We start from the raw sequence: 24359 nt of genomic DNA on the forward strand, positions 1-24359 counted from the left end.
GACATCTTTTAAATGCCTTACACTAGCTCAGCTGCTAAATCGTGATCAAAATCCCAGTGAATTTGGTATTTTTTTTTTTCCAGGGGACAATGCATTCTAATCAAATTCATCCATTGGGTACCTCAATTAAAATGTCCATATTGTTTCTTACCTTTATAATGAGAAAAAACTGCCCATTTAATCAAAGCTATAGGTTTATTTTCATGAGGAAAATCAGCCCCCTTTGGTATAACCCATAGCTCCATCACATTGGCTGCTACATTCTCTTCATCAAAGAGGCCGTGATGAGCAGAATTTGACATTTAGTTGGTTTCCTTTTCCCAGTTTTTTTTAAGACAGAATCTTGTTCTGTCGCCCGGGCTGGAGTGCAGTGGTGGGATCTTGGCTCACTGCAGCCTCTGCCTCCCAGCTTCAAGCAATTCTCCTGTGTCAGCCTCCCAAGTAGCTGGGACTACAGGTGCCCGCCACCACACCCAGCTAATTTTTATATTTTAGTAGAGACAGGGTTTCACCATGTTGGCCAGGCTGGTTTCAAACTCCTGACCTCAGGTGATCCGCCCACCTCAGCCTCCCAAAATGCTGGAGTTACAGGCGTGGACCATCATGCCCAGCCCCCACTTAGTTTCAACTGGATTCTAAATACAGCTTTTCATGGGCCTCCCCTAGACCAGGCTGCGTCTCTGCCCTGGACAGCTGTGACAGCTTCCTAACAGGTCCCTTCTTGCCCCCTCCCATCCACTCCCACCCCAGTAGCTGGAGGAAGCATCTCAAAACCCCGATCTGAGCTTGCCGCGCTCCCCTGAAAGCCATTAGGGCTCCACTGCTCCTAGGATCAAGCCCTGTCCCCCACCTCCAGCCTGTCACCCAGCCCCCAGTACAAATCTATAGCACCCTCCCAACTTCTTTCCAGCCATTGTAGCTCAGCGATTGGCTGAGTAATTTGCTGAATAACATCACACTCCCAAACTAGGATGTAAGTGCCACAAGGACAGGGAGCCCATATTGCTCTTGTCCACCATATTCCTGTGCTGAGGAGATGTTTGTTGATGGGGAACCTCTGAATGGATGAATATAAGCTACAAACTGGACCCTGGGAAGCAATTGCGATGTGGGTCTTTCAGCCACCAGAGGGCAGGATTGGAGCAAAGTTTGGATGAGGACCTCCTCATCAAAGACTAAGTGAACGGGCATTCACGGGCAAGTGTGTGCTTCCATGCGTGGAAGGGACTCGGTCTCCGCCCGCCACAGCTTGCAAAGCATTATGTCACTTCTTATTTTTGTAAACGTAACATCACATCAAACGGAGGATGGGGAGTGAGAGGAATGTAATTGTATCACAAAGCGAATTTTTTCCCCCGGATAAGCTCTAACAGTGTGGTTTTTACGTACTGGGCCTAGAGGCTGTCCCAGCTGGTGATACCCAAACAAAACAACACCCACTTTGAATCCCCAGCAGCTTTTCCAGTAGCTCAGGGAGCTAAAAATACTCCTCCTGCCCTAAGTGCAGGAAGTAGCGCATGGTTCCACTCTTATAACGCAACCACTCTGAGGTCAGAAAAGGAATGGAAATTTTTAAAAATGCAAACAGTCTCAGGCAAACGAAGTAAAAATAACACGCGGGGACATTGATTCTCCCTTAGTAGGATTACAGTCCTGGAGACTGGCAGCAAACAGCCACCACCGCCACACCCTGGCTGGCCCTGCTCCCCCTGCAGGCCGGCGGTACCTCAAGCTTGGCCAGCTCCTCGCCCTTGTGGAGGATGCGGAAGGAGTAGAGGTGGTCGGGGCTGGGGTCTGGGACCACCTCGCAGCCCACCAGGCTGAGGGGTTGCTGGGCCACCTTGCTCCGGTTCCGGTCCTGGTAGAAGTGCAGGTGATTGTCCCTGACAGAGCACCAGCGAGACTTCCACTGGCTGTTCACCAGCACGTTCAGGTAACCTGCAGGAGGAAGTGCAGATGCAGGAGGGGACAGGGCTGCAGGAGGGGACGCAGATGCAGGAGGGGGCGGGGCTGCGGGAGGGCAAACAGATGCAGGAGGGGGCGGGGCTGCGGGAGGGCATACAGATGAAGGAGGGGGCGGGGCTGTGGGAGGGGACGTGGATGCGGGAGGGGACTGGGCTGCAGAAGGGGACGGGGCTGCGGGAGGGAGCGGGGCTGCAGGAGGAGATGCAGATGCAGGAGGGGGTGCAGGTACAGGACGGGTCAGGGCTGCAGGAGGGGACACAGATGCAGAAGGGGACGCAGATGCAGGAGGGGTCGGGGCTGCAGAAGGGGACGCAGATGCAGGAGGGGTCGGGGCTGCAGAAGGGGACGCAGATCCAGGAGGGGACGCGGGGGCAGGAGGGGATGCGGGGGCAGGAGGGCATGGGTGTCTAGGTGTGTCCTGGGCTGGCACTGCCTCTGGGTTTCCTTAGAGTCCCCCAGAATCTCAGCTTCAGAACCCATCAGACACCTTCCCTGTCCTAAGGGATTGGAAGCTGCCCTGAGCTTTGGCTGGCTGAACCAGGCAATAGGGCGAAAGTGCACAGCTACCTTCCTGCCTGGCCCAGTGCCAGACACACAGCGGGGCTCATGCATATCGCCAAGCCACATTAACACAAAGTGGAAGAATTAGAGACCAGGACTGAGATGCCACACACACCCATCACAATCCTCTGGACCGAAGAGAACTTTGGATCATGAGAGATGGGATCTCAGATCTGTTAAGCACCCCCAGTCCTGGGAAGGAGAGCAGCTGTGTTCTCTCTCATCCCTCCCCTAGCCGCAGGGAGCATGCTTCACTGCTGAGTAGACATCCAGCAATCACCCAGCCACGTCTCTTAAACAGTGACTCACAGGGACCGAGGTCCCAGGCCAAACATCATGCCCCCTGAGGCCACTGCCTGGCACCCTGGCTGAAGAAGCAGGAGAATGCAAAGACATACCTCCTAGCCCACCCCCACCACCCTGCCAGCCTCAAAACACAAGAAAACTCAACTGGGACTCAGGAAGGGAACCCAGAGATGGGACAATAATGGCCTTCAGGCCCCTGGAAGGATGACCCCCAGTGTGGGACTAGCTTGGGGATCAAGATACCAGGCCCACCCCAAGATATTTCCCAAGAAAGGCTTGTCGCTCCTCCTAACCTCAGTTTCCCCAAGTATGAGGGAAGGCTGTAGAGATGACCTCTAAGAGCCTACCTGCACCCATACCCTCTGCACCAGTATAGGGTTCTCATTGTCCCCTTCATGGTCTCGGTTGTTATCATTTCAGAGTCATTGTTCCTGTCCCACAGGCACCATTCCAGCCCATTCCACTCCTACATGCTCCTCAAGGCTCAGGTCCACAAAGCTATCTCTGACCACAGGGCAAGAAAAGTTCTCTCTCTCCCTGAGTCCTAATAGCTGCGAAGATGGCACAGTGCGTGCTTATGGGTATAAAATCATCACCTCCCTCAGGCAGGCTGTGAGCTCTCAGTACTGTGCCTGCCATCCTTCTGCTTGGTCCCCTTTTAACACGGTCCCTGCTATACCCTGTAAGTATAGATCAAATGAACATCATTTTTAAAAGAATACTAGGAGGACACCAATCAGTTACCCTTCACTTCCACAAAGGCCCCAGCATTGTAGCAAGAGAGAGTTGGATCAGGCATGAAGAACTGCCTGCAGTAACAACAGAGGGGAACCTGAGGGCTGCAGGCTCTCCATCCCTAGAGATGTTTACGGAAGACCTAAAACCCCCTGCCTTCACTGTCTGTGCTCGCCTTCCTGCAGGTTCCAGCCCAGGGAATGAGCCTGTGGTCCCGGAGGTAGCTACAATTCTTACTGGATGTCTCAAGGGACCTCTCCACAGGCTCCAGTGAGGTGGATTTCTTCCTGCCCAGATTCATTAGGTTGCTCAGTTTGAGGCCAGCAGAACATTTCTTCTTGACTGTCAAGATGAGACAGAAAGCAATTCATATTGCACGTGGTCCACCCACGTGCCCATGAGAGATGGAAAAAATAGCAAACCCATTTCCACTCCATCCACCCATCCCTCCCCGCTACATATGCGCACACATAGGAGCGCGCGCACGCGCGCGCGCACACACACACACACACACACACACACACACACCTCCCCAAACCAGGACCCGCAGGCCAGAGTCAGGTGTCTTTAAAGTCACACACTCAAAAGGGGTACATAGACTTCTTATAGAATATGCAACCACTTGAGAATCTTTACACACTGTACTGGCTCAAAGAGATTTGAAATAGGGTTAGCAAACAAGAAGAGATGGAAGAACATTCTATCCCAAGCATTTCATGAAGCTTAACTTCAATTTGGCCGAGTCTCCCTTTTTCCTGGATCTATCAGCAGTATTTCCGAGTGGTTTATTAATGCGAGGCCACGTTAGAATCAGCTGCTAAAACCCATTAGGGTTGAGCCTGACAGCCCAGCCTCACAGCCTGGGACACCATTCCCCTCCCGACCACACGATGTTACCGTCTTTGGTTTCTGGGACCTCAGGGTGGCCATCCATGGAGCTCCCATACTCTGAAGCTGACAGGTACTTCTCAGCTGTATCTGGCTATGGACAAAAGAGACATGAATGGGGATCACTGGCTGGGAACAGTTACCTTGGAGACCACAATTTAAAGGAAAATAATAGATGGCTCTTGGTTATATGCCAGAGGTCAGCTGAGCAAACCCCTGCCGGCCACCTAAATGGCAGAATCCAGGTCACTGGTAGGACATTGGCCCAGCTTCCAAATGGCTGCTCAACCTGATGTGACAATGACCCTGTAGCCAGTGGGCAGGGCTGGCAGGTTGCTCAGGGGTGGCATTAGAGTCTGCGTCCCCTATGATGTTAACTGTCAAGCTAGAAACCACTCATACTGAGAGGGTGAATAAGTCTTTTGAGAGCTGACTGTTCTAGCAATGTGAGCTGGTTCGTCTGCACAGGAGCAGACCATGTGATCTGAGTCCTGGCCGGCGCATTCTGCTGCCAGGCTGGTGCCCGAGTTAAATGAGCCTCTCTGAGCCTCACTCGGCATGTGTCACATAGGGCTGACATCCCAGTCTGCTCACAGGGGTGCTGGGGACTCAAGATGATCCCGAGAAAAGTGTGGCTGCTGCTACTGTTAGAACATGAAACCCTCAGAATATTCCAATCAAGCTGCGTTTAGAGAGTCACTGACTCCAGACCTCTAGAAAACAAGCTGACAGTCTCCCAAGCAACAGGACCGGCCTTAGGCAGGGTCCAGGGCCAGCAGTCCCTGGCCAAGGAAGCACTGCCTGCCGAGTCTTTGAAGAAAACCCAAATTTGTTCCAACTTTTGTTTTCTTGTCAGTGGCCAAGGAATAAATGAGACAATGAAAAATGGCCCCTCCTGAGTCACTCTGGAATCTGGAAGGACTGTGGGCTATTTCTCCATGTGGGATGACCTGTGCCTTCTGGAGAGTAAGTGGCCTCCTTTCTGCTCAAGCCCTCTGTGTGCCTCTTGTTTTTCTCCCTGCTGGGGTGGGGACCCCAAGAGGAGCCACAGTGACGTTCTGGCTGTTCTGTGTGTGCCCACGCTTCAGGACACCTACCTGCAGGTACTCAGGGACAGGAAACGTGACCCCACAGGTGACGATCCTCCTTTTGGCCAGAACCTAATTCAACTTTTTCAGACTTGACCTTTAAGCCTAAAGCTCCCCGAAAGCACCATGCAAATGAGGACTACAGCCCTTTGGTTGCAGTCAGCCTTGAGACAGTGCCCCAAGCCCAGAGGTGCTACTGAGGAATAAGGGGGAAGGAAGTGCCTCATAAAATCAATCTCCCTACTTAAGAATGCAGGCCAAAGTGACTTTTGTTCCAATAAAGCTTCCCCCTGTCCCCCCAACCACCCACCCCTGGCACCTACAAGCAAGAAAACATTTTAGGTCTGTATCCGTTTCCCCATTTTCCTGCCAAGCTAGAGTTATTCCTCTTTTCTAAGCAGTGAATGTTTCTTTTTCTCTTTTTTCTTTTTTTGAGATGGAGTCTCCCTCTGTCACCCACGCTGGAGTGCAGTGGCGCTATCTCAGCTCACTGCAACCTCCGCCTCCTGGGTTCAAGCCATTCTCCTGCTTCAGGCTCCCGAGTAGCTGGGATTACAGGCGCCCACCACTACGCCCGGCTAATTTTTGTATTTTTAGTAGAGACAGGGTTTCACCATGTTGGCCAGGCTGGTCTTGAACTCCTGACCTCAGGTGATCCACCTGCCTCAGCCTCCCAAAGTGCTAGGATTACAGGCGTGAGCCCACCCTGCCCGGCCTCAAGCATTGTATGTTTCTTATTAATTGGACTGAAATACAAAAACGAAGCTCCCAATTTTACACTTTTAATTTTTACAGAGAAAACATGGAAGGTGACTCTCCCTCCAGGCAGGGCAGAGGCTTACTTTCTGGCAGTTAAAGCGCTGGGCATCCGGGGTGTACTGGTTTCCTTCAGATGCTCCTTCGGAAGGCAGGCCACTCACTTCCTGGATGACCTGAGGCGAGAGGGAAGCTGTCAGCAGAGGCTGAGTTCCTCTGGCCAGCACTCACAGCCAGGCCGAAGCCAGGGCCCCTGCAGGTCAGGGGAGAGCGGGTGGAGGTGAGAGAGAAGACGAATTTCCAAGGAAGAGGACCCACCCCTACCCCAGCCCCAGGGCCTGCGTGTGGCCTTGGACCCAGCTGGGCAGGCTGCAGTTGGGGGGGGCTCGTTGTTTAGGTTCCTTTCTGCAGGTCCCACACGTTCATGGGCATGCGAGGGGGGCCTTGGCAGCAAAGGCCAAAGATGACCAGAGCCACCAGCCCAGGGCTCCATGAGCCCCTTTCCTGCCACCATTCCAGGCAGGGCTACTGTTATGTTGCAGGCGTGATGAACAACTGTCTTGCTAGACAGTTCTCTGGCTTTTCAGAGGTCATGCAACTCTCTGTGGAGTCTCCACGCTGCCTGAGGGGCAGGCCTGCAAACTGCCTTGTTCCAATGACCCACTGGCTCTCCCGACTCGCCTGCCGCCACCCACCCACCCGCCCTCCTCTGGGAAGGGGCCTCTTCACTGGCTTCATTGACCAGTGGAGGAAGAGGGTCTCTCTATAAAAGCTGGACACAGAGAGGCTGTGCCTTCTGAAAGCGTTCTTGTCTTTGAAACCCCGAGCAGAGGCTATGGGGCAGGGGTCTCAGGAAGAGGGCGTGAGACTCTGGGAAGGGAGGCTGGGTCCAGAAAAGGATGGGTGGGTTTGGGCAGTCAGAGGAACAGAGCCTGGGCTGGGGGCAGATGCAGAAAGCCAGCAGTGGCTCTGACTATGCAGAGCATTGACTCAGTCTGAGCCAGGGGCATTCCCTTCTTGCCGGGGGAACTCCCAGGGCAACCAGAAACACACTACCCACCTGGAAGCCCTTTGGAAATGCAGAATTAGTTAGAGTGATTTCAAAGATCCCCCTCTTTCAGTCTATGCCTAGAGCAGTTTGTGGAACCGGGTTTCAAATCAGAAGAGCCCAAGAACTCCAGTTCGGGACTGTGGTCCACACTGAATATGCAACCCAGTGTCATAAGAAGAGCACAGGCACTAGAGTTGGCACCTGTGTGACACTGAGCCCGAGCCTCTGCCACTGCATCTGTAAGCTGGGTCAATTCCTTTGCCATGAGCCAGCTGTGAGCGCTTGTGTGTCAAGCACCCAGCACAGGGCAGGCACATGGATTACCATCCCTATTAGCTTAGGCCAAATACACGAATGTCCCTGCCCAGGGAAAGTGCCACTAAGCCAGGAGTTCAGGAGTGGGGTGGGGGCAGGGTCATGCTTCCTGGGAAAAGCCCTGCCTTGTGCCTTCCTTTACTGGGACCCTCGTCCCACAGTCAGCATCTCCTGTTTACTATCACATACCTGTCTCACTCTGGGCATAGGTGCGAATATGCAGAATTGGGACGCAGAGGTCCAAGGAAGGTAGATGGGCTTCACAAACCCAACGCAGCTAGGTGGAGAGCCTATCAGACAGGTGGACCAGCCCCCACTGCCAAAGCGCAAGAGTGGGCGGCTTCTGAGAGCAGGCATTTCCAGCCAAGTCCACCTCTGCACTTGTCTGACCTGGGGGGAAGGGTCTCTCTGTGGAGGCTGGACACAGAAAGTCTGTGCCTTCTGAAAGCGTTCTTGTCTTTGAAACCACCAGCAGAGGCTATGGGGCCAGGGGCCTCAGGAAGAGGGCGTGAGAGTTTGGGGAGGGAGGCTAGGGGCCAGGGAGAGGATCGGTGGATCTGAGCAGTCAGAGGAACAGAGCGGGGAACTGGGGGCAAGAGCAGAGTGAGTGTGTGTGTGTGTGTGTGTGTGTGTGTGTGTGTGTACGTATACATGCGCAATGCATGCATGAGCAAAAATGTGTATGCAGATGTGCATACATGTGCATGTCCATGTGTGTACAAATGTATACATGAATGTGCATGTGTGCATATATGTGTGCAAATGAGTAAGTGTGTGTAGTGGGTGAGGCAGGAGACTGGGGTAAGAAACCAACAGGCCAGAGCTCTGGGTCCTAATCAGCTCTGCAGCCCAGGACAAGCCCCCCATTCCCTCTGGGCCTCAGTGGTCTTATCTGTACTATCCAAGTTCCATGGAGCACTCAGTATATACCAAGCACAGTGCTAAGCACTTTGTGCACATTAAAGGATGCAGCCCCAAATCACTCAGCTAAACAGGGGTGAAGCCAGGATTTGAACTCAGAGCCCTGGCTCTTAAATGCCAAGGGCTGGCCTTTCAGAGCTTGTTAGCTGTCTCAGGAACCCCACCCCACATGGAGATCTGTGAAGCCAAACCACAAACCTGTCTATGCAGTGGCCTTTTTCTATACACCACTGTCTTTCACCACTTGAAGATTTTGCAGTGAAGATGAAGATACCTGTCAGCACCTTCTAGAAGCTTGGTTAGGCCAGGCCTGGCATTTCCAAAACAATTAGTGGGTTTACAAAAGCAGCCTGCCTGCTCCAAATCTAGGGTACTCAGCCTAGGGGTGGACCAGTGCCTCAGGCGGGTACATTTTGGTCATGTTTTACCAAGGTGGTCCAGATCTGTTTCTGACAGGCTCGCCAAAGTGGTTATGTTTAGCTGGGTGGCAGGTGGACTGGGGTGGGGTGCGGGGTGGATAGAACGCTTCTGGGTTGAAGTGGTTGTGATGGAAGAGGGGGCAGCAGGAAGGAGGGGAGGGGCAGCAGAAAGGAGGGGAAGGGCTGCTCTGGCTCTCACTGGCCTCACCAGGGTCCCTGCTGGGTTTGGAGGTCCCTCTGGAACTGGGGATCCATTCCTGGAGCAAACTTTACACCTGCTGGAAGCATCAAGCCCAGCTTTCACCTGAGGCAGGCAAGCCCCTCCCCAAGTGCCTCATCATCACACCCGGGGACTCGTGGGCAGAGTGGGCCACATGCATTCGTGGTGGGAGGAGATACATCGCTGTGTCAGACGGGCCTCGGTCTGAGAACCAATGCTGCCACCACTTGGCAGACGACTTTGATCCGTCACCTCCACCCCTTGAGCCTTAATCACCACTCCTGTAAAATGGGGACATTAACATTCCCCAGCCATCCCCAGTGTGGTTACGTGGGTTAAAGTTGCTAACAGTCCTTGGTCTATGGCAAATACCTGGCAAATGGCGGCGACATGTATTTTTCTTTAATAAGGAGGAGGGGGATGCCTCACTAAAGGCAAAAAGGGAAATGGATTTCAACTGCACCCAAGTCCGGGCTACTGCGGATTCAGAACTAGCAGCAGCATGCTGTAACCCATTTGCAGAAGACAGATCGCTACCACTTAGAACACAGGAAGCCCTGCAAACTTGAAGGATCACAAATCCTCTACCCCTGACCCTATCATCCATCCCTTTAGAAAAGCTGGGGGCCACAACTCTAGGAACCCCTCCAAGTGGCTCGGTGTCCCCCTCACCCTGAGCCACTGCTCAGCCTGGTCCTTGCTCTGCAGGCCCAGCACGATCACGTCGGCATTCATCGGCGTGATCTTCAGCTTGTGCTCCTTCTTCCGCACTTGCTTCTCCTTGTGAACGACACTGCTGCCCAGTAGGTTCACGTCCAGCTGAGGGCTGTGGTCCTTGGAGGATTTGTAGCACTGGAAGGAAAGAGAGAAGATACACCATTTTGCCAGGGGTGCCGGGCGGAGGTGATGTCTGCAAAGGAGGGGCTGCTGGACGTTGCAGGACTCACCAAGAGCCTGACTTGACCCAGCAAGACTAAGAGGCTGGACACCCCAAAGCAGGCCTGGAGCCTTAACCTCAAGTATCAGCAACTCCTGTTCTTCACATCAGATTGTCCCTCTCTCCCTCAAGCCTCCTTCTCACTGGCCTCAGCCGAGGATGCTCCAGGATGCTGCCATCCAAATGGCTCAAACTTGCCCCAGGCCTGGGTGGGGGGAGGGGGGGCTAAAATACGTCCTCTGCGTTCACCTTTCAGTTCTCCAAAGTGGACAGACTTTCACTGTTTCTCCACCTCTCTGTATTGCTTGCTTGGCTTCTGGAGTAAAGGATCCATAAGGCACAAAAACTAAGCTTCTTATCTGCCTAGTTAGGAAGATGATGTATTAACAAAGAAAGGAAGGACTCTCTTCCCCTACCAGAGAAAATACTTTATCCCTTGGCTTCCCATTTGTAAAATGGGGTTACAGGGTTGCTTAGAAGGATTACTTGAAATAACATTGGCACGGAGCAGGGCCTGTTGTAACCAGGCAAGAAAAGGTGTTTATAATAATTCCGTGGAATTTCAAATCAGGACACGCAACTGGGAATTTTAATTTAAAATAGCAGGAAACAGGACTGTTGTCAGAGTAATATCTGGTTCCTTGCTGGGTCTGGTCTTGTAATCACTAATTCAAAATATTGTTGCTTCTGAGAAGATACCTAGCATTCTCATACTGCACAGATAAAAACAGTAGCCAGGGCTGGGCGCAGTGGCTCATGCCTGTAAACCCAGCCCTTTGGGAGGCTGAGGCAGGCAGATCACGAAGTCCGGAGTTCAAGACTAGCCAGACCAACATGGTGAAACCCCATCTCTACCAAAAATACAGAAATTAGCCAGGCGTGGTGGCGGGCGCCTGTAATCCTAGCTACTCAGGAGGCTGAGGCAGGAGAATCACTTGAACCCAGGAGGTGGAGCTTGCAGTGAGCCAAGATCGCATCACTGCACTGCAGCCTGGGCGACAGAGCAAGACTCCGTCTCAAAAACAACAACAAACAAACAAACAAAACAAAACAACAACAAAAAACAGTGGCCAGAATTGGGGCTGGGCTGGAGGAGCCTGACTGGACACAGCAGACAGGATGTGAAAAAGGACCAGGGGACAGAAAGATGTATCTGTCTCACAAAGAGGAGGATGGGATGGGGTTGGGGGAGGCGGTGGTAGTCACAGCCCCCTTTGAGAACTTGATGAAACTACTAGACCTTTCTGGTTCAGAAAAAGTACATTCATCCATACACACAAAATCCTGTATACAATTTCAGATTAGGGAGAAGTTAAAATCTCCTGATATAAACAAGCTCGAAACCTCTGGGGTCAGGGACCATCCTGTCCCTCCTTCCCTGTCCCTGCCCCTTCCCCAAGGAGAGGAGCCAGGGGACAAGACAACGTGAGGCAGACTGACCAGAAGCCTGTTGTCCTTGATGACACAGAGCTGCTTGGCCCACTGTCCCAGCCACTTCTTGCGCCACAGGAAGGCGCAGATGCGGGCGTCACGCATCAGCTCGATGCCGGCTTCCGGTGAGGGCCACTGGTAAGGGGCCGACTTGCCCTTGCTGCCATCCTCTTCATCGTAGGACTCGTAGGAGCTGCTCACAGCCTCTCCGTCCTCTGCAAGGAAGACCAGCTCAGTCAGGGACCCATGGGGCAGGGGACAGTCCTGAAGCAGCATCGCTGGGGAGGACAGCAGGCCGGAACCGCAGCAGCCAGACCACAGCCCTTGACTCTCCCTGCCCTCAAACCAGCCCCACAGCCACCAGCCAGATCCCAGGGCTGGCTTTCCTGCCCCCAAACCCCTCAGCAAGGCTTCTTGGATGCTGCCTCTGGCCACAAAACACAAATAACTTAAAACCAAAGTCTCTCCCTCTTCCTCCTCAAATCCTGTCACTCCCAACTCCACAGAAACCCTAAGAAGACACTGCCCCACAGATCAACTGTTTGCTCTTGACAAGGCCAGTTCTCCTACTTAGGGCCTTTTTAATTCCTCAAATGAAAGATGAAAAAGGGCGTGGGGTGGGATGTTGCCAGGTTCTCCCAGGCCTGGCCTCTGGCATTCCAAGGGCTCAGGAGGAAGAGAACGCCATCCGCGCTCCACCTGAACTGTACGCGAGGCAGGCCTCTGATGGCCGCCGGCCTGGCTGGGCCTGGCTCAGTCCTAGATCTGGGGTAGGGGCTGTGGCTCCTCAGAAATAAAAGTCCAAATAAACCACAGCAGGAAACACTTTCTGGGGAAAGGGGCCACCTTCTTACTCCCAAATACCCTCTCCCAGTCATAGCCCTTCTTCAAACCTCCACTCATACCCTCCACAGACACTGCTTGCCCTCCCTCCCTGCCTAATACCTCCTGGCACAAATGTAGCTCCTTTTACTAGTTTCTAACTTAAACCCTTCCTCTTTTGTTTTGAAAGAATCCCAAAACTCATCAGAGCACACATCATGCACGATTCTACGCACACCCCAACTGCCTCAGTTTTTAGTTTCTGCCCCCACCACCCTGCAAGAGCTGTTCTGTTCCCACGTCCCACTGCTCTATTCAAGGACAAAACAAAAACCATGTGAAGAAAAATCAGTCAATCAGTTCATCTGTCCATCGATTGATCGATCTCTCTCTCTATTCATCCATCCATTTATCCCTGAAAAGCAGGGCATGGGGGAAAGGGGACCTCAGGATTTCAGTCCAACCCCTGGCACAGGAATCCTGTCTATCATAACCTTGATGCTCTGCCCGAATTTCCCGCGGAGGGCTCACTATCTCCTGATCCCTGGATACTCCCATTCCCGGCAGCCCTGTCAGTTAGGAAATGGACTCAGCATCTATTTCCCTGACTTCTGCATGGCAGTCCTTGTTCTGTCCCCTTGAGTCAGGCTGAATGACACTCTGCCTTCATTCCCATGACACCCTTCAGAAGAGGACCAGCCCGTAGGCCCGTAAGTCTTGGCAGAATAATCCAGAAGCCCTTTCTCCTATCTGTATAGCTAGATAAAATATTGTTGATTTTACTAAGAAGCACATTTGATTTTACTAAGAAGCACATTTGAATTAGAATATAGAGAAATGGGATGAGGCCTCTGCAATAGTTATTCTAGCAACAGTGCCAGTGAAAATGTGTTTTAATATTTCTAAAAACAACATTTTAAATATTTTAGTATCAATTTTCTTTAAAAGCCGTGTGACACTACTTCTCTTAATGGCTTAATATAAAAGTGTATAATTTATACCTATTAAATAAGACCGAAAATAGCAGTATTACCCAGGATGGAACCCTGAACTCTTACATTATAGGTGACAATGTAAATTAACACAGGCTTCTCAGAAAGCAGTCTGGCAGCCTGTTTCAAGAGCCATAAAAAACACCCATACTCTTTGATCCAATAATCCCAGTCCTGGTATTTTATCCTAGGAAACTAGTTTTTTAAAAAGAGAAGGGACCAGGCGTGGTGGCTCACGCCTGTAATTCTGGCACTCTGGGAGGCCAAGACAGGTGGATCACTTGAGCTCAGGAGTTCAAGACCAGCCTAGGCAGCATGGCAGAACCCCATCTCTACAAAAAATACAAAAATTAGCTGGGCATGGTGGTATGCGCCTGTAGTCCCAGCTACTTGGGAGGCTGAGGTGGGCAGATGGCTTGAGCCCAGGAGGCAAAGGTTACAATGAACTGAGATCGTGCCACTGCACTCCAGCCTGGGCAACAGAGTGAGACACTGTCTCAAAAAAAAAAAAAAAAAGGCGGGGGTGGGAAAGAATGTTACATGCATTAGGATATTCATTCAAATGCTGTTTAGCAGTCAGCAGAAGGGGACTGGGTAAGTAAAGCATGATTTTACCCACTTAGTCATGTCCATGCAACTGTAATCATTTAAAACTCTGAAAACTAGTGTGCAGCTGGATAAACTCCCTAAGGTATGATAAGGGAGAAAGCACAATTAGAACTATACATGCAAACAGATCAGCACTGCAAGCAACATAGAAAAAGCTCAAAATAGTTGATTTGATGGGTGGTAGGATCAGGGTGATTTAAAAATGTTTTTCCTTATTGCCAGTATTGCATTATCTGTATAATAAGCGACATTTAAAAAATGATATATTGTCATTGGGATTCTTCCTTCAGTAACAAAAATTAATGGAGGAGGCTACAGAGTTTAGTGTGAAGAATTTGGGTAAGTCTCCACTGTTCTGTGCTTCTGGGGTTGCCCCACATGTTTCATGAAGAATTCTAACATCTGCCCATACTCCTCCATGGGGGTATTAGGAAACTAAGAACAGCAAATCATCAACAGGACTAAGTATGAAAGAAAAAACATTGAGGAAAAAAAAGAGGCTGGGCATGGTGGCTCACACCTGTAATCCCAGCAATTTGGGAGGCCAAGGCGGGCAGATCACTTGAGGTCAGGAGTTTGAGACCAGCCTGGCCAACATGGTGAAACCCTGTCTTTTCCAAAAATACAAAAAATAAATTAGCCGGGCATGGTGATGGACGCCTGTAATCCCAGCTACTCAGGAGGCTGAGGCAGGAGAATTGCTTGAACCAGGAAGTGGAGGTTGCGGTGGGTTGAGATCGCGCCACTGCACTCCAGCCTGGCGGCAGAGTGAGACTCTTAAAAAAAAAAAAAAAAAAGAAAAAAGAAAAAAGAAAAAAAAAAAAGAACAACAAATCATACTCTTGGAGTAGCTTGGAGGAAATTTAGAGCAAATACATTAAAAGTTGTTTTTACCCCTAAGAGGGATCATAGCACACCATAAACATTGCGTATTCTTGGCCAGGCATGGTGGCTTATGCCTGTAATTCCAGTACTTTGGGAGGCTGAGGAGGGCAGATCACTTGAGGCCAGGAATTTCAAACCAGTCTGGCCAATATGACAAAACCCTGTTTCTACTAAAGATACAAAAATTAGCCAGGCACGGTGATGTGCACCTGTAATCCCAGCTACTTGGGAGGTGGAGACAGGAGAATCGCTTGAACCTGGGAGGTGAAGGTTGCAGTGAGCCAAGATCACGCCACTGCACTTCAGCCTGGGTGACAGAGCCAGACTCCATCCCAAAAACAAAACAAAACAAAAACAGTATGATATTCTTAAAACAGATACTTGGCTTCCAGGAGGGGCAGGGTGAACAGGAATGAGAGGCAGGATGCTGAGATAACTCCATCCCCATTTGCCATCCCTAGGTAGACTCTACCTCACTGTGTCCTGTGGAACTGAGGGCAGAACAGCATGCACTGTGGGTCTTTTAGCCATGTGTTTTGATACCACACGAGTCGGGGGTGGGGGCTGTGGAAAGCCAAGTAGGTTGCTCCTCTGGAAGATTGCACACGGCATGCACGTGGCAAGACTCATGCACGAGGACAGGAAGAAGACACTGGCCACCCTCGGGGCATGCACACATCTTTGAGAGCCAGGCAGCAGGCAAGAATCACTGGCATTCCAGCTCGGGGAGTAAGCAGTACCCAAGGTGATCGTGGCATAAATGACTCCTTCGGGCACCTGCACCCATCTGGGGACTCCAGTGGGGAGAAATCCGCCAGAGTGACCTGCATAACATCCAGGAGCACAGACAGAGGGAAGAGAAGAGAGACAGAATGAAGAGAGGAGCACGTCCAAGTGCAGAGACACAAAGAGAGAGACTCAGATGTAGCAACTCGGCTGCCAGTCCACCAGAGGTTAGTGCTTGCCCATCAGAGGTGTGGGCTGTTGGGTGAGGCCACTGCTGAGCCAAGGACATCATTTCCTAGATCCAGACCCCTTCACATCCAGAGATGACCATGTGACTACTTGTCACCAAGGGACTGTGGGCAGAAGTGATGTGCGTGACTTCCGGCTGGTGCTGTTAAGAAGCAGATAGGGGTTCTCTGCTCTCTCTTTGCAGAGGATTTTGTGGCCCTCGAGGGTGGCCGAGACAAACATGGAAGGAGCCTGGGCACCTAATCTACATGAGGATGAGTAATGCCCCACATTGAAATACCCGAGTGAGAAACAGGTTTGCATTGTGTTACTATAAACAGGAGCTACTGGGTTATTTGTTACAGCCGCTAGCATTACCCCAGGGTGAGACACCATCAGTGAAGAACCTGGTATCTCTGGCAAGCAGGGCAGACCCCGATATCCCTAGCACAGGCCAGCAGGGCATTCATTACACGTGTGCTCAGAGACAGGGACATGACCCAGGGGAGCGGTGTGGGGATAGGGCTGATAGAGCAGGTCAAGAATCCAAGCAACTGGCCTTCTGCAGGAAGTCAGCAAATCGCTATGGCCGCCAACTATAGCAAGGGGCTGGGGCCCCACGCCTATTCCTCCAGCCACAGCCTGCATGTCACACTGTTTGACCAGGCAGGACCTGAGGTCAGGCCAGCTTGTAAGGCAGGTGAAGGCCTACCCTCTGTGCTGACCGTGACTGCTTCTCCCCAAGTCATCCCCAGGCCTCTTCCCTGGCAGGACAGGCAGGGCGATGTTCCCTCCCACCTCGCAGCTGGATTTCCTCCATCTCGGAGCTTTCCTGACCCACTCCACACAGTGAGTTCAAGCTGTCCTTGGGATGACCCCTAGTCCCGGCTACGACCAATATGAACTCACAGTTGAGAGACAAAACCAAGAAGCGCTGGCCTTTCTGACCACTTGTTTGTGTCGAGATGGAGCGTCTGACCCACAAACTGGCCCCCTGGTGCGTCTGGCAGGCAGGCCCCTGCTGGCCCGGCCACACCTGAGAGCAGGGAACTGCTCACTGCGGTGAGTCACTGTTTCCATCTTCAACGCGCATCCAGACAGCAGCACCCGCACCCTCGCCTTTGGTCTGAAATCACAGCCTGACTGATGAGCTGGCACCACCTTGCATGCTCGGTGGGTCAATGCTAAGTGCTGGCTGCCCACAAAGCCAGCGTCTTAGAATAGACTCAGCCCAAACAGGCGCTCACCTGCCACAGAGTTCCCAGCAGGAGGTGGCAGGTAAGTGTGAAGGAAGGGTAGGGGAATCCCATCCCGCTCCCAGTCACTGGTCCCATCTCATGCCTGGTCCTGTTCTTTTTAATAGTTTTTGGGGTTCAGGTGGATGCGTTCTTTAATGATGATATCTGAGATAGTGCACTGTCATCCGAGCGGTGTACACTGTGCCGAATATGTAGTCTTTTATCCCTCAGCCCCGCTCCCAATCTTCCCCCCGCTAGTCCCCAAAGTCCATTATATCACTCTTATGCCTTTGGGTCTTCATTGCTTAGCTCCCACTTATAAGTCAGAACATAGGATATTTGGTTTTTCATCCTGAGTTACTTCACTTAGAATAATGGCCTCTAGCTCCATCCAAGTTTCTGCAAAAACCATTATTTTATACCTTTTTCTGGCTGAGTAGTATTCTGTGGTGTGTATGTACCACATTTTCTTTATCCCCGCATTGGTTGATGGCACTTAGGTTGGTTCCATCTCATTCCTGGTCCTGCTCTTTATGGAACCAACAACACCTTCCTCAGCCTAGTTCATTCCCAGCCCCAGGGGCCCTAGCCTTTTATATCTGCTGATTGATTTATGCTTTGAAAGCCCTTTCACTTACAAAGGAAGGAAAGAGAAGGAGGCCAGAAGGGGAGGACCACAGTCCAGCTGCCCCAGAGACGAGGGTCACAACCACCTCTTCCTGAACCTCAAAGCCTTCCTGTGTAATCAAATCCCCAAACCAAGAGCACTTTTGATCCAACTTCCTCAGGCTGAGAACCATCAGCCAAGGACAGAGGGTGTTAGCATGAGCCCTGCCTGCAGAGCTGCTCACACAGTGTCCAGGGCGATCTTTTCAATACCTAAGTGATATAGTTTGGCTGTGTCTCCACCCAAATCTCATCTTGAATTGTAGCTCCCATAATTCTCATGTGTCATGGGAGGGACCTGGTGGGAGGTAATTGAATCATGGGGATGAGTCTTTCCTGTGCTGTTCTCGTGATAGTAAGTAAGTCTCACGAGGTCTGACGGTTTTATAAAGGGGAGTTTCCCTGTACACGCTCTCTCTTGCTACTGCCATGTAAGACATCTTTGCTCTTCGTCTTCTGCCATGATTGTGAGGCCTCTCCAACCACGTGGAACTGTGAGTCCATTAAACCCCTTTCCTTTATAAGTTACCTAGTCTCGGGCATGTCTTTATTAGCAGCATGAGCACAGACTAATACACTAAGTTAGGTCAGTCCCTAAGTAACCCACTGGAGGTTTGCAGTCTTTCCTCATTCAGAGAAAGGCCAAAGTCATTCCTGTGGCTGGCAGCCCCATCTGCATCCCCACCTCCTGTCACTCTCCCCTGTTCCTGCCATGCTGGCCTCCTCGTTGTTCCTCAGACACACCCAGGGCTCTCCTGCCTCGGCACTTTTGCAGATACCATGTTCTCTGTCTGGAAAGTTCTTCCTGAATATATCTGCCTGACTCACTCTCCACTTCATTCAGGAATCTGTTTAAGTCATGCTATCAGAGAAGCCTTCCCTATCTAAAGTAACTCCCCTGTCCTGCAGAAGCCCAGCTCCTGTTCTGTTTTCCATCCTCTCACTTATCACCACCGACACATGCTGTTTATTTGTTGTCTGTTTTCCCTCACCGAATGTCAGTGCTGGGATGACTGGGCTCCTGTCCCTGACCCAGCAGGAGCACCATAACTATGAGTCCAGTGAAAGAACGTGGAAACTGAGCTCAGACTCAGCCTGACCGCCACTTCCATTGCTGACCAGGGCCTTGGGCCTGTTGGCCAACACTCCTCTCTTCCGTCACCTTTGTGCTGAAATCTCACAACTTGCAGGCAGGAACCACAGAAAACATCAGACGCAGTCAATCTATTTGTTGTGTACCATCCCTCATTCCTCCTTGCAGGACAGCTAGGTCTGCTGTGGGTCTTGGCTCCCCATTCAGACTAAAGGCTGAATGCTCTGTGGCCAGTTCTCAATTTGGACCATGCTTTCCTGTCACAGCAGCCCAGACTACCCTCTGTCACCCAGCCCAGGATAAGCATATCTGTTACCCCCAGGTAAGTCTGCACCAATATCTGTGCAGGAAGCAGTAAGTCACCCTCCCAAGCCCCAGCCGCTGGGATGTACCATTGAGGGATGTGTCATATGGCTCAGCCTCTTCATAGTAGCCCTCTGGAGACTCCGTCTTTGGGATGGCAGGCTGTTTCCGTTCTGGAATCTGTGGTATGAACAAACAACACAAACATTTGCAGATATGGTACACTGGGAGCAACTTGGAAATAACTCTTCGGGTAGAAGTCTAGAAGACAAAAATGCCCAGCTGGACTTTAAACTTTAAGCAAGTTGGGAGGGAGAACATGCAGTATCATGAATCCCATCAGTTACAGTCCATAGTGTTTGGTCTGTAGCCACGGAAGGGCTATGGGCACGTTGTTTAACCTTGCCAAGACTCAGCTTTCTCCCCTGCAAAATGAGGCTCAAACCCCTTACCACACACACAAAATATCATAATGTACATGATATATCATGCACTTAGCAGTCTAGAGAGTGCCAGGCTGTTGGGATAGCTATTGTGGCTTTTAAATAGAACATATTTTCTAAAAAGACAAGTGCTAATCAATAGCACATGGAGAAAGAAGACCAGGTTTCTAAATCCTACACTTTTACCATAATATAGTTCAATCACTCATTCAGCAAATATTGGATGACTTCCATGTACTAGCTGAGAGGGACACATCGAAACTTCAGGAGTCAGTCCTAAGAAAAGCTGGTGTAGCTGGTAGATTTTTAACAGCTCCTGGTCAAGTGCATGGTGATACAGTAGTGCTATAATGGACAAGGTCAAAGTTCTGTGAGAACCAGAGGAGGGTGTGAGGAATATTTAGGACAAAGGAAGGATGCCCAGGGTATGTGATCTTTGCGCCAAGTCTCAAAGATGACCCTGAGCTTATGTGGGATGAGGATGAACGTGTGCAATTCGAGTAGAATAAAAAACACCTGCAACCGTGTCGGAAGCATAGAACGTGAAATCATTCTGTTCCTCCCTTATTCCACCTACACAGTAGGCACTAGACTATGAAGCTATGCTTCAATAATCTACCTTTATAAGCAACCATGGGGGAGAAAAAGAGGTAATTTGTTGCATTACTATTATGAGAGACAGGTCATGAATGTGTAAGCACCCTTGAACGTGGGTCTCCAGTGTCTTTTGTTTTGTTTTTCTGATGGAGTCTCACTCTGTCACCCAGGCTGGAGTGCAGTGGTACGATCTTGGCTCACTGCAACCTCTGCCTCCCAGGTTCAAGCAATTCTCTTGTTTCAGTTTCCTGAGTAGCTGGGATTACAGGGGTACACCACCATGCCCGGCTAATTTTTGTATTTTTAGCAGAGATGGGGTTTCATCATGTTGGCCAGGCTGGTCTCAAACTCCTGACCTCAACTGACCGCCCCCCTTGGCCTCCCAAATTGTTGGGATTACAGGCGCGAGCCACAACGCCCGTGGTGTCTTTCTGAATCATGAAACTCCATGGGAATATGCATAATGAGTTCACAACAGAAGTGGCAGAGCTGGAAATGCATTCCCTCCCACTCTTGATTTTGAGAAGTCCTTGTGCTGGGCCCTCCGCGTGAGAGGGAAGGCCTGGGCCTTCAAGGAGGCTCCATGTGAAAGCCCAGGCAGGCTGTAAGGTGGGGGAGGTTGTAAGGGGAGAAGATGGAGGCAGCAGCCAATGGAAGGACCCTGCAGGGCCCTGAGCTCAGGCGGACCCCTGTGCTTTGGGGGAGGGGGTAACGCTATGAATCCAGAAACGCCTGCCATGAAAAATGGATTTGGGGGACCCAGGATGGAGGTAGCTCTCCTATAACTGGCCCAGGAGACAATGGGAGGACAGGCAGCCTGTGCTCAGCCCCTGTGGGACAGTCCTCAGCCTGGGCTGCAAGAGTATCCCTTCCAGCTTCCCCAGGGTGAGGATACCAGGGTCCCCAGAGCCCAGTCCTGTGTGGCTTGGACTCTACAGTCTGTTTATATAGACCCTGGAGTTCATGTAACTTGATTTCAATCCAGGCTTTAGGACCTCATAGATTTAACCTTGGGTATGTGACAGCCTCTCTGAGCCTTGCTTTCCTTCTTTATAAAATAATAATACTCGGGTTGTTTTGAAAATTCAATGAGACAAAACATGATAGTGTTTCCACAGGGCCTGGCACATATTAAATACAAGGAGGCCATTGTTATCACTGTCTGGGGCCCCTCCACAGTTCCAGGGTCTGCAGGTTGGGCAGTGAGGGCAGTTGATGTGACAGGAGCCAAACTACTAGACTGTTGTCCTGCAAGCTGAGACAAAGAGGATCGACCCTGTCAGGGCATCGTAGAGGGTTGGCTGAGGCCAGGCCACAGCCTGGGTCCAGCACCAGATCTGGTCCTGTACCAACAGAGCTGAAACGAGGCACAGGGCAGGTTCAGAACAGCCTTCAGCCCTCCTCTGGCATGTGGCACCCCCTACAAAGGAAGGAATCAAAGAATTTGGTCATTTCATAAGCAAACTTGACACTGTACTGGGCCGACAGACGCACTGCTGAAGGGAGCCAGGTTGCACACCTCTGCCCAGGCTCCTGCCTGGCAGCCAGGCCCTAGCAGACAATGGGCGTGCCATTGGTAACTTCTACTGTATGGTCCTCCCTCTTTGCCAACCCCAGCCTGGTGTGATATCTTTGCTCTCTCAGCCTTTCCTGGTCCCCCTGGCCAGCCAGCAGCCTGAGAAAAGGCTGAGACAGTGACAGACTGCCCGTGGTCCACTAACAACAGGCTCCCTAGGGTCCACAGGGAAAGGGTCCTCTCGCCTCTGCGGGAGTAAGGTCTCCCCAGTGGGTCCCAGGGCTCATCAGCCTGATCTGGCTGGGCCTCCAGCTCCAGCCTCCAAGAAGCTGCATTCCCATCAGGTGGGTCCCATCTGGAGAAAAGCTCTGGGCACCCAAGATCTGGTCCCCCAAGGTCAGGATTCTCGAGAGTCGAACAGGACAAAGGGAGGAGTGAAGCCTTCTGCAGGAGCTCCCCATGGGTCATCATCACCACAGGGTCTGTCCCTGGGGGCCTCCTGTCCTGTCTAGGGTGGAGCCAGGCAGTGTTTTCTGAGTGTCTCCTAAGCTTCTGTTGAGAAGAAAAATAGCTCAGAGGAGTTTGAGCTACGCAAGGTGTGCAAAATGTATCAAGCCCAGAGAGACAGGAGTGTGGGGCTTCAGGCACCGTTTTCTCCCCTCCCCATTCCTGGGGGCAACTGTTTAAAGGCATTTTATTCCTCACTAGCTGCCTCATCCATTATCTTCAGGTTCCTGGAATTTATGATACAAAGAACAATGTTTAGCTGATCGATAGCTTACAGTATTTTAATATAAAATATTGGTAAACAACTTAAAAACTGCCTCTTCTTTTTCCTTTGAAAACCCACTTGTAACTGCTGCCAATAGGAACATGGATTCAGGGTAACTTGAATCTGTGCTCCTGGGCTGCAGCCCTCAAATTTGGTCACAATAAGCTCTCTGCTTATATTTATTTTGCCTCCGTTTTTTGCCTGTAGGTTGACACTGCAAAATCTGAAAATGGCTCACTATGCAGAGGCAGTGCAGGGCAGGAGTGGAGTCCGATCTCCAGAACCAGGCTTGCATTCTGACACTGGGACATTCTTGCTGTGTGACTCTGACCAATTCACTCGACCTCTCTGGACTTGGCATAAGATGGGGAGAAGAGAAATATCTGTCACATGGGGTTGCTGTAAGGATTGAAGTGTGCCTATCACTACTCAATATTCAATACATACTAGTTTTTACTAATCTAAAAAATAAAAAGTAAAAATAAGAAAGGGAGAAAAGTTTTGCATATATGTGTTTGGTGGAGGATAAATCAATGTACTCTGGGGGTGGGTACAGAGGACACAACAGGATGGAGGTCTCAGCTCTCAAGAATGCTGGGTTAAATGATGAGTCACATGATTAAATAGACACAATGACCTGCCATCAGCGCTTCAAGGAGACAGATCCTCATCTCACAGGGTTAAGGAGAAAGGACTATTATTTTAATTATTATCATTATGATGGTGAAGACTGTGAATTTTATATATATATATATATATATTTTTTTTTTTTTTTTTAGGCAGAGTCTTGCTGTGTAGCCCAGGCTGGAGTGCAGTGGTGTGATCTCAGTTCACTGCAACTTTCAGCTCCAGGTTCAAGTGATTCTCCTGCCTCAGCCTCCTGAGTAGCTGCGTACCACCACGCTTGGCTAATTTTTGTATTTTTAATGGAGACGCGGTTTTCACCATGTTGGCCAGGCTGATCTCAAACTCCTGACCTCAGGTGATCTGCCTGCCTCAGCCTCTCAAAGTGCTGGGATTACAGGAAGACTGTGGATATTAAATGAAGATCCAGAAGAGATTTAACATCAAAACCTGAAAAACTTTGACTGTTTGGAGGAAGGGACTGCGTGAGCGAGTCAGGCTTGGCAGGATTGACCAGACCAGAGGTCCAGAGGGCCGCAGATCTTCTCAGGAAAGGGCCAAAAAGTAAATATTTTAGGGACTTGTGGGCCACTCAGGATGACCTCTGTCTTATCTCAGCTATTCAACTCTATTGCTTGCTGTAGCTCAGAAGTCCACAGACTAATACAACTCAATAAGGTTGGCTGTGTTCTAACAAAACACTATTTACTAAAGGATGTTGCAGGTCAGATTTGGCCAGTGAGCTACAGTTTGCCAACACCTGGCTTAGACTAGACACGAGCTGAGAGGGGTGGCTCAGAAGACCCAAGCCATCCTCACAGCTCTAACCACCCTGCCCCAGAGTACACTGCAGAAGGCTCCCAGGCGGGGGTGAGTGGACAGGCCAGGCCCAGCCTCCAAGGCTAGCCATGGCAACGTCCTTTTAGGGATTAAGTGGTTTCCCCCACAGAGCAGCTCATGTAAGAGCAGGCCAGCGCATGGCCAGGCCTCAGAGGGATGATGGGGTGGAGATGGCCGTGCTAGCCAGACCATCAACCGTGGCCAACAAACATCTGTTTCTCCTGCAAGGACCATGGCACCTGGCTGTGCAGACAGCAGCCTGGAAAGGCCACAGCTGCCTGAGTCACTGTCCACACCCACAAAGTTGCTCCAAACCCCTGGCTGCCCCTTCTATCGCTGGAGAGACCTGCTCTCTACTGAGTCTGTAGGGGTTGGAGTGAGGACATCTGGGCTCGTGGCCGATAAGCATCCC

General features: G+C 50.9%; 1 protein-coding gene and 1 long non-coding RNA gene across 11 annotated transcripts in view; one reads left to right on the forward strand and one right to left on the reverse strand.

Annotated features, from left to right (window-relative positions):
- The window catches only part of AFAP1L2 (actin filament associated protein 1 like 2), a 109962-nt gene that overhangs the window by 9873 nt on the left and 75730 nt on the right, over positions 1–24359 (reverse strand). For 5 of the 10 annotated variants that reach the window (XM_054503851.2, XM_054503848.2, XM_054503850.2 and 2 more), the window contains 8 exons: positions 19245–19335; positions 15642–15725; positions 11603–11808; positions 9898–10077; positions 6386–6475; positions 4465–4549; positions 3805–3909; positions 1727–1938 (listed from right to left, as the gene is read on the reverse strand). In XM_054503851.2, coding sequence (XP_054359826.1) covers positions 1727–1938; positions 3805–3909; positions 4465–4549; positions 6386–6475; positions 9898–10077; positions 11603–11808; positions 15642–15725; positions 19245–19335 — 1053 coding nt within the window. The remainder of the gene's footprint in view (positions 1–1726; positions 1939–3804; positions 3910–4464; positions 4550–6385; positions 6476–9897; positions 10078–11602; positions 11809–15641; positions 15726–19244; positions 19336–24359) is intronic. The other 5 variants (XM_054503854.2, XM_054503856.2, XM_054503853.2 and 2 more) reach the window with 1 other exon arrangement.
- LOC129045288 (uncharacterized) lies at positions 1849–22953 on the forward strand. The gene is made up of 3 exons (XR_008504926.1): positions 1849–1933; positions 5312–5421; positions 22691–22953. It is a non-coding gene; the product is annotated as an uncharacterized LOC129045288 (long non-coding RNA).

Source organism: Pongo pygmaeus, chromosome 8, assembly GCF_028885625.2.
Source record: "Pongo pygmaeus isolate AG05252 chromosome 8, NHGRI_mPonPyg2-v2.0_pri, whole genome shotgun sequence".
NCBI lineage: Eukaryota > Metazoa > Chordata > Mammalia > Primates > Hominidae > Pongo > Pongo pygmaeus.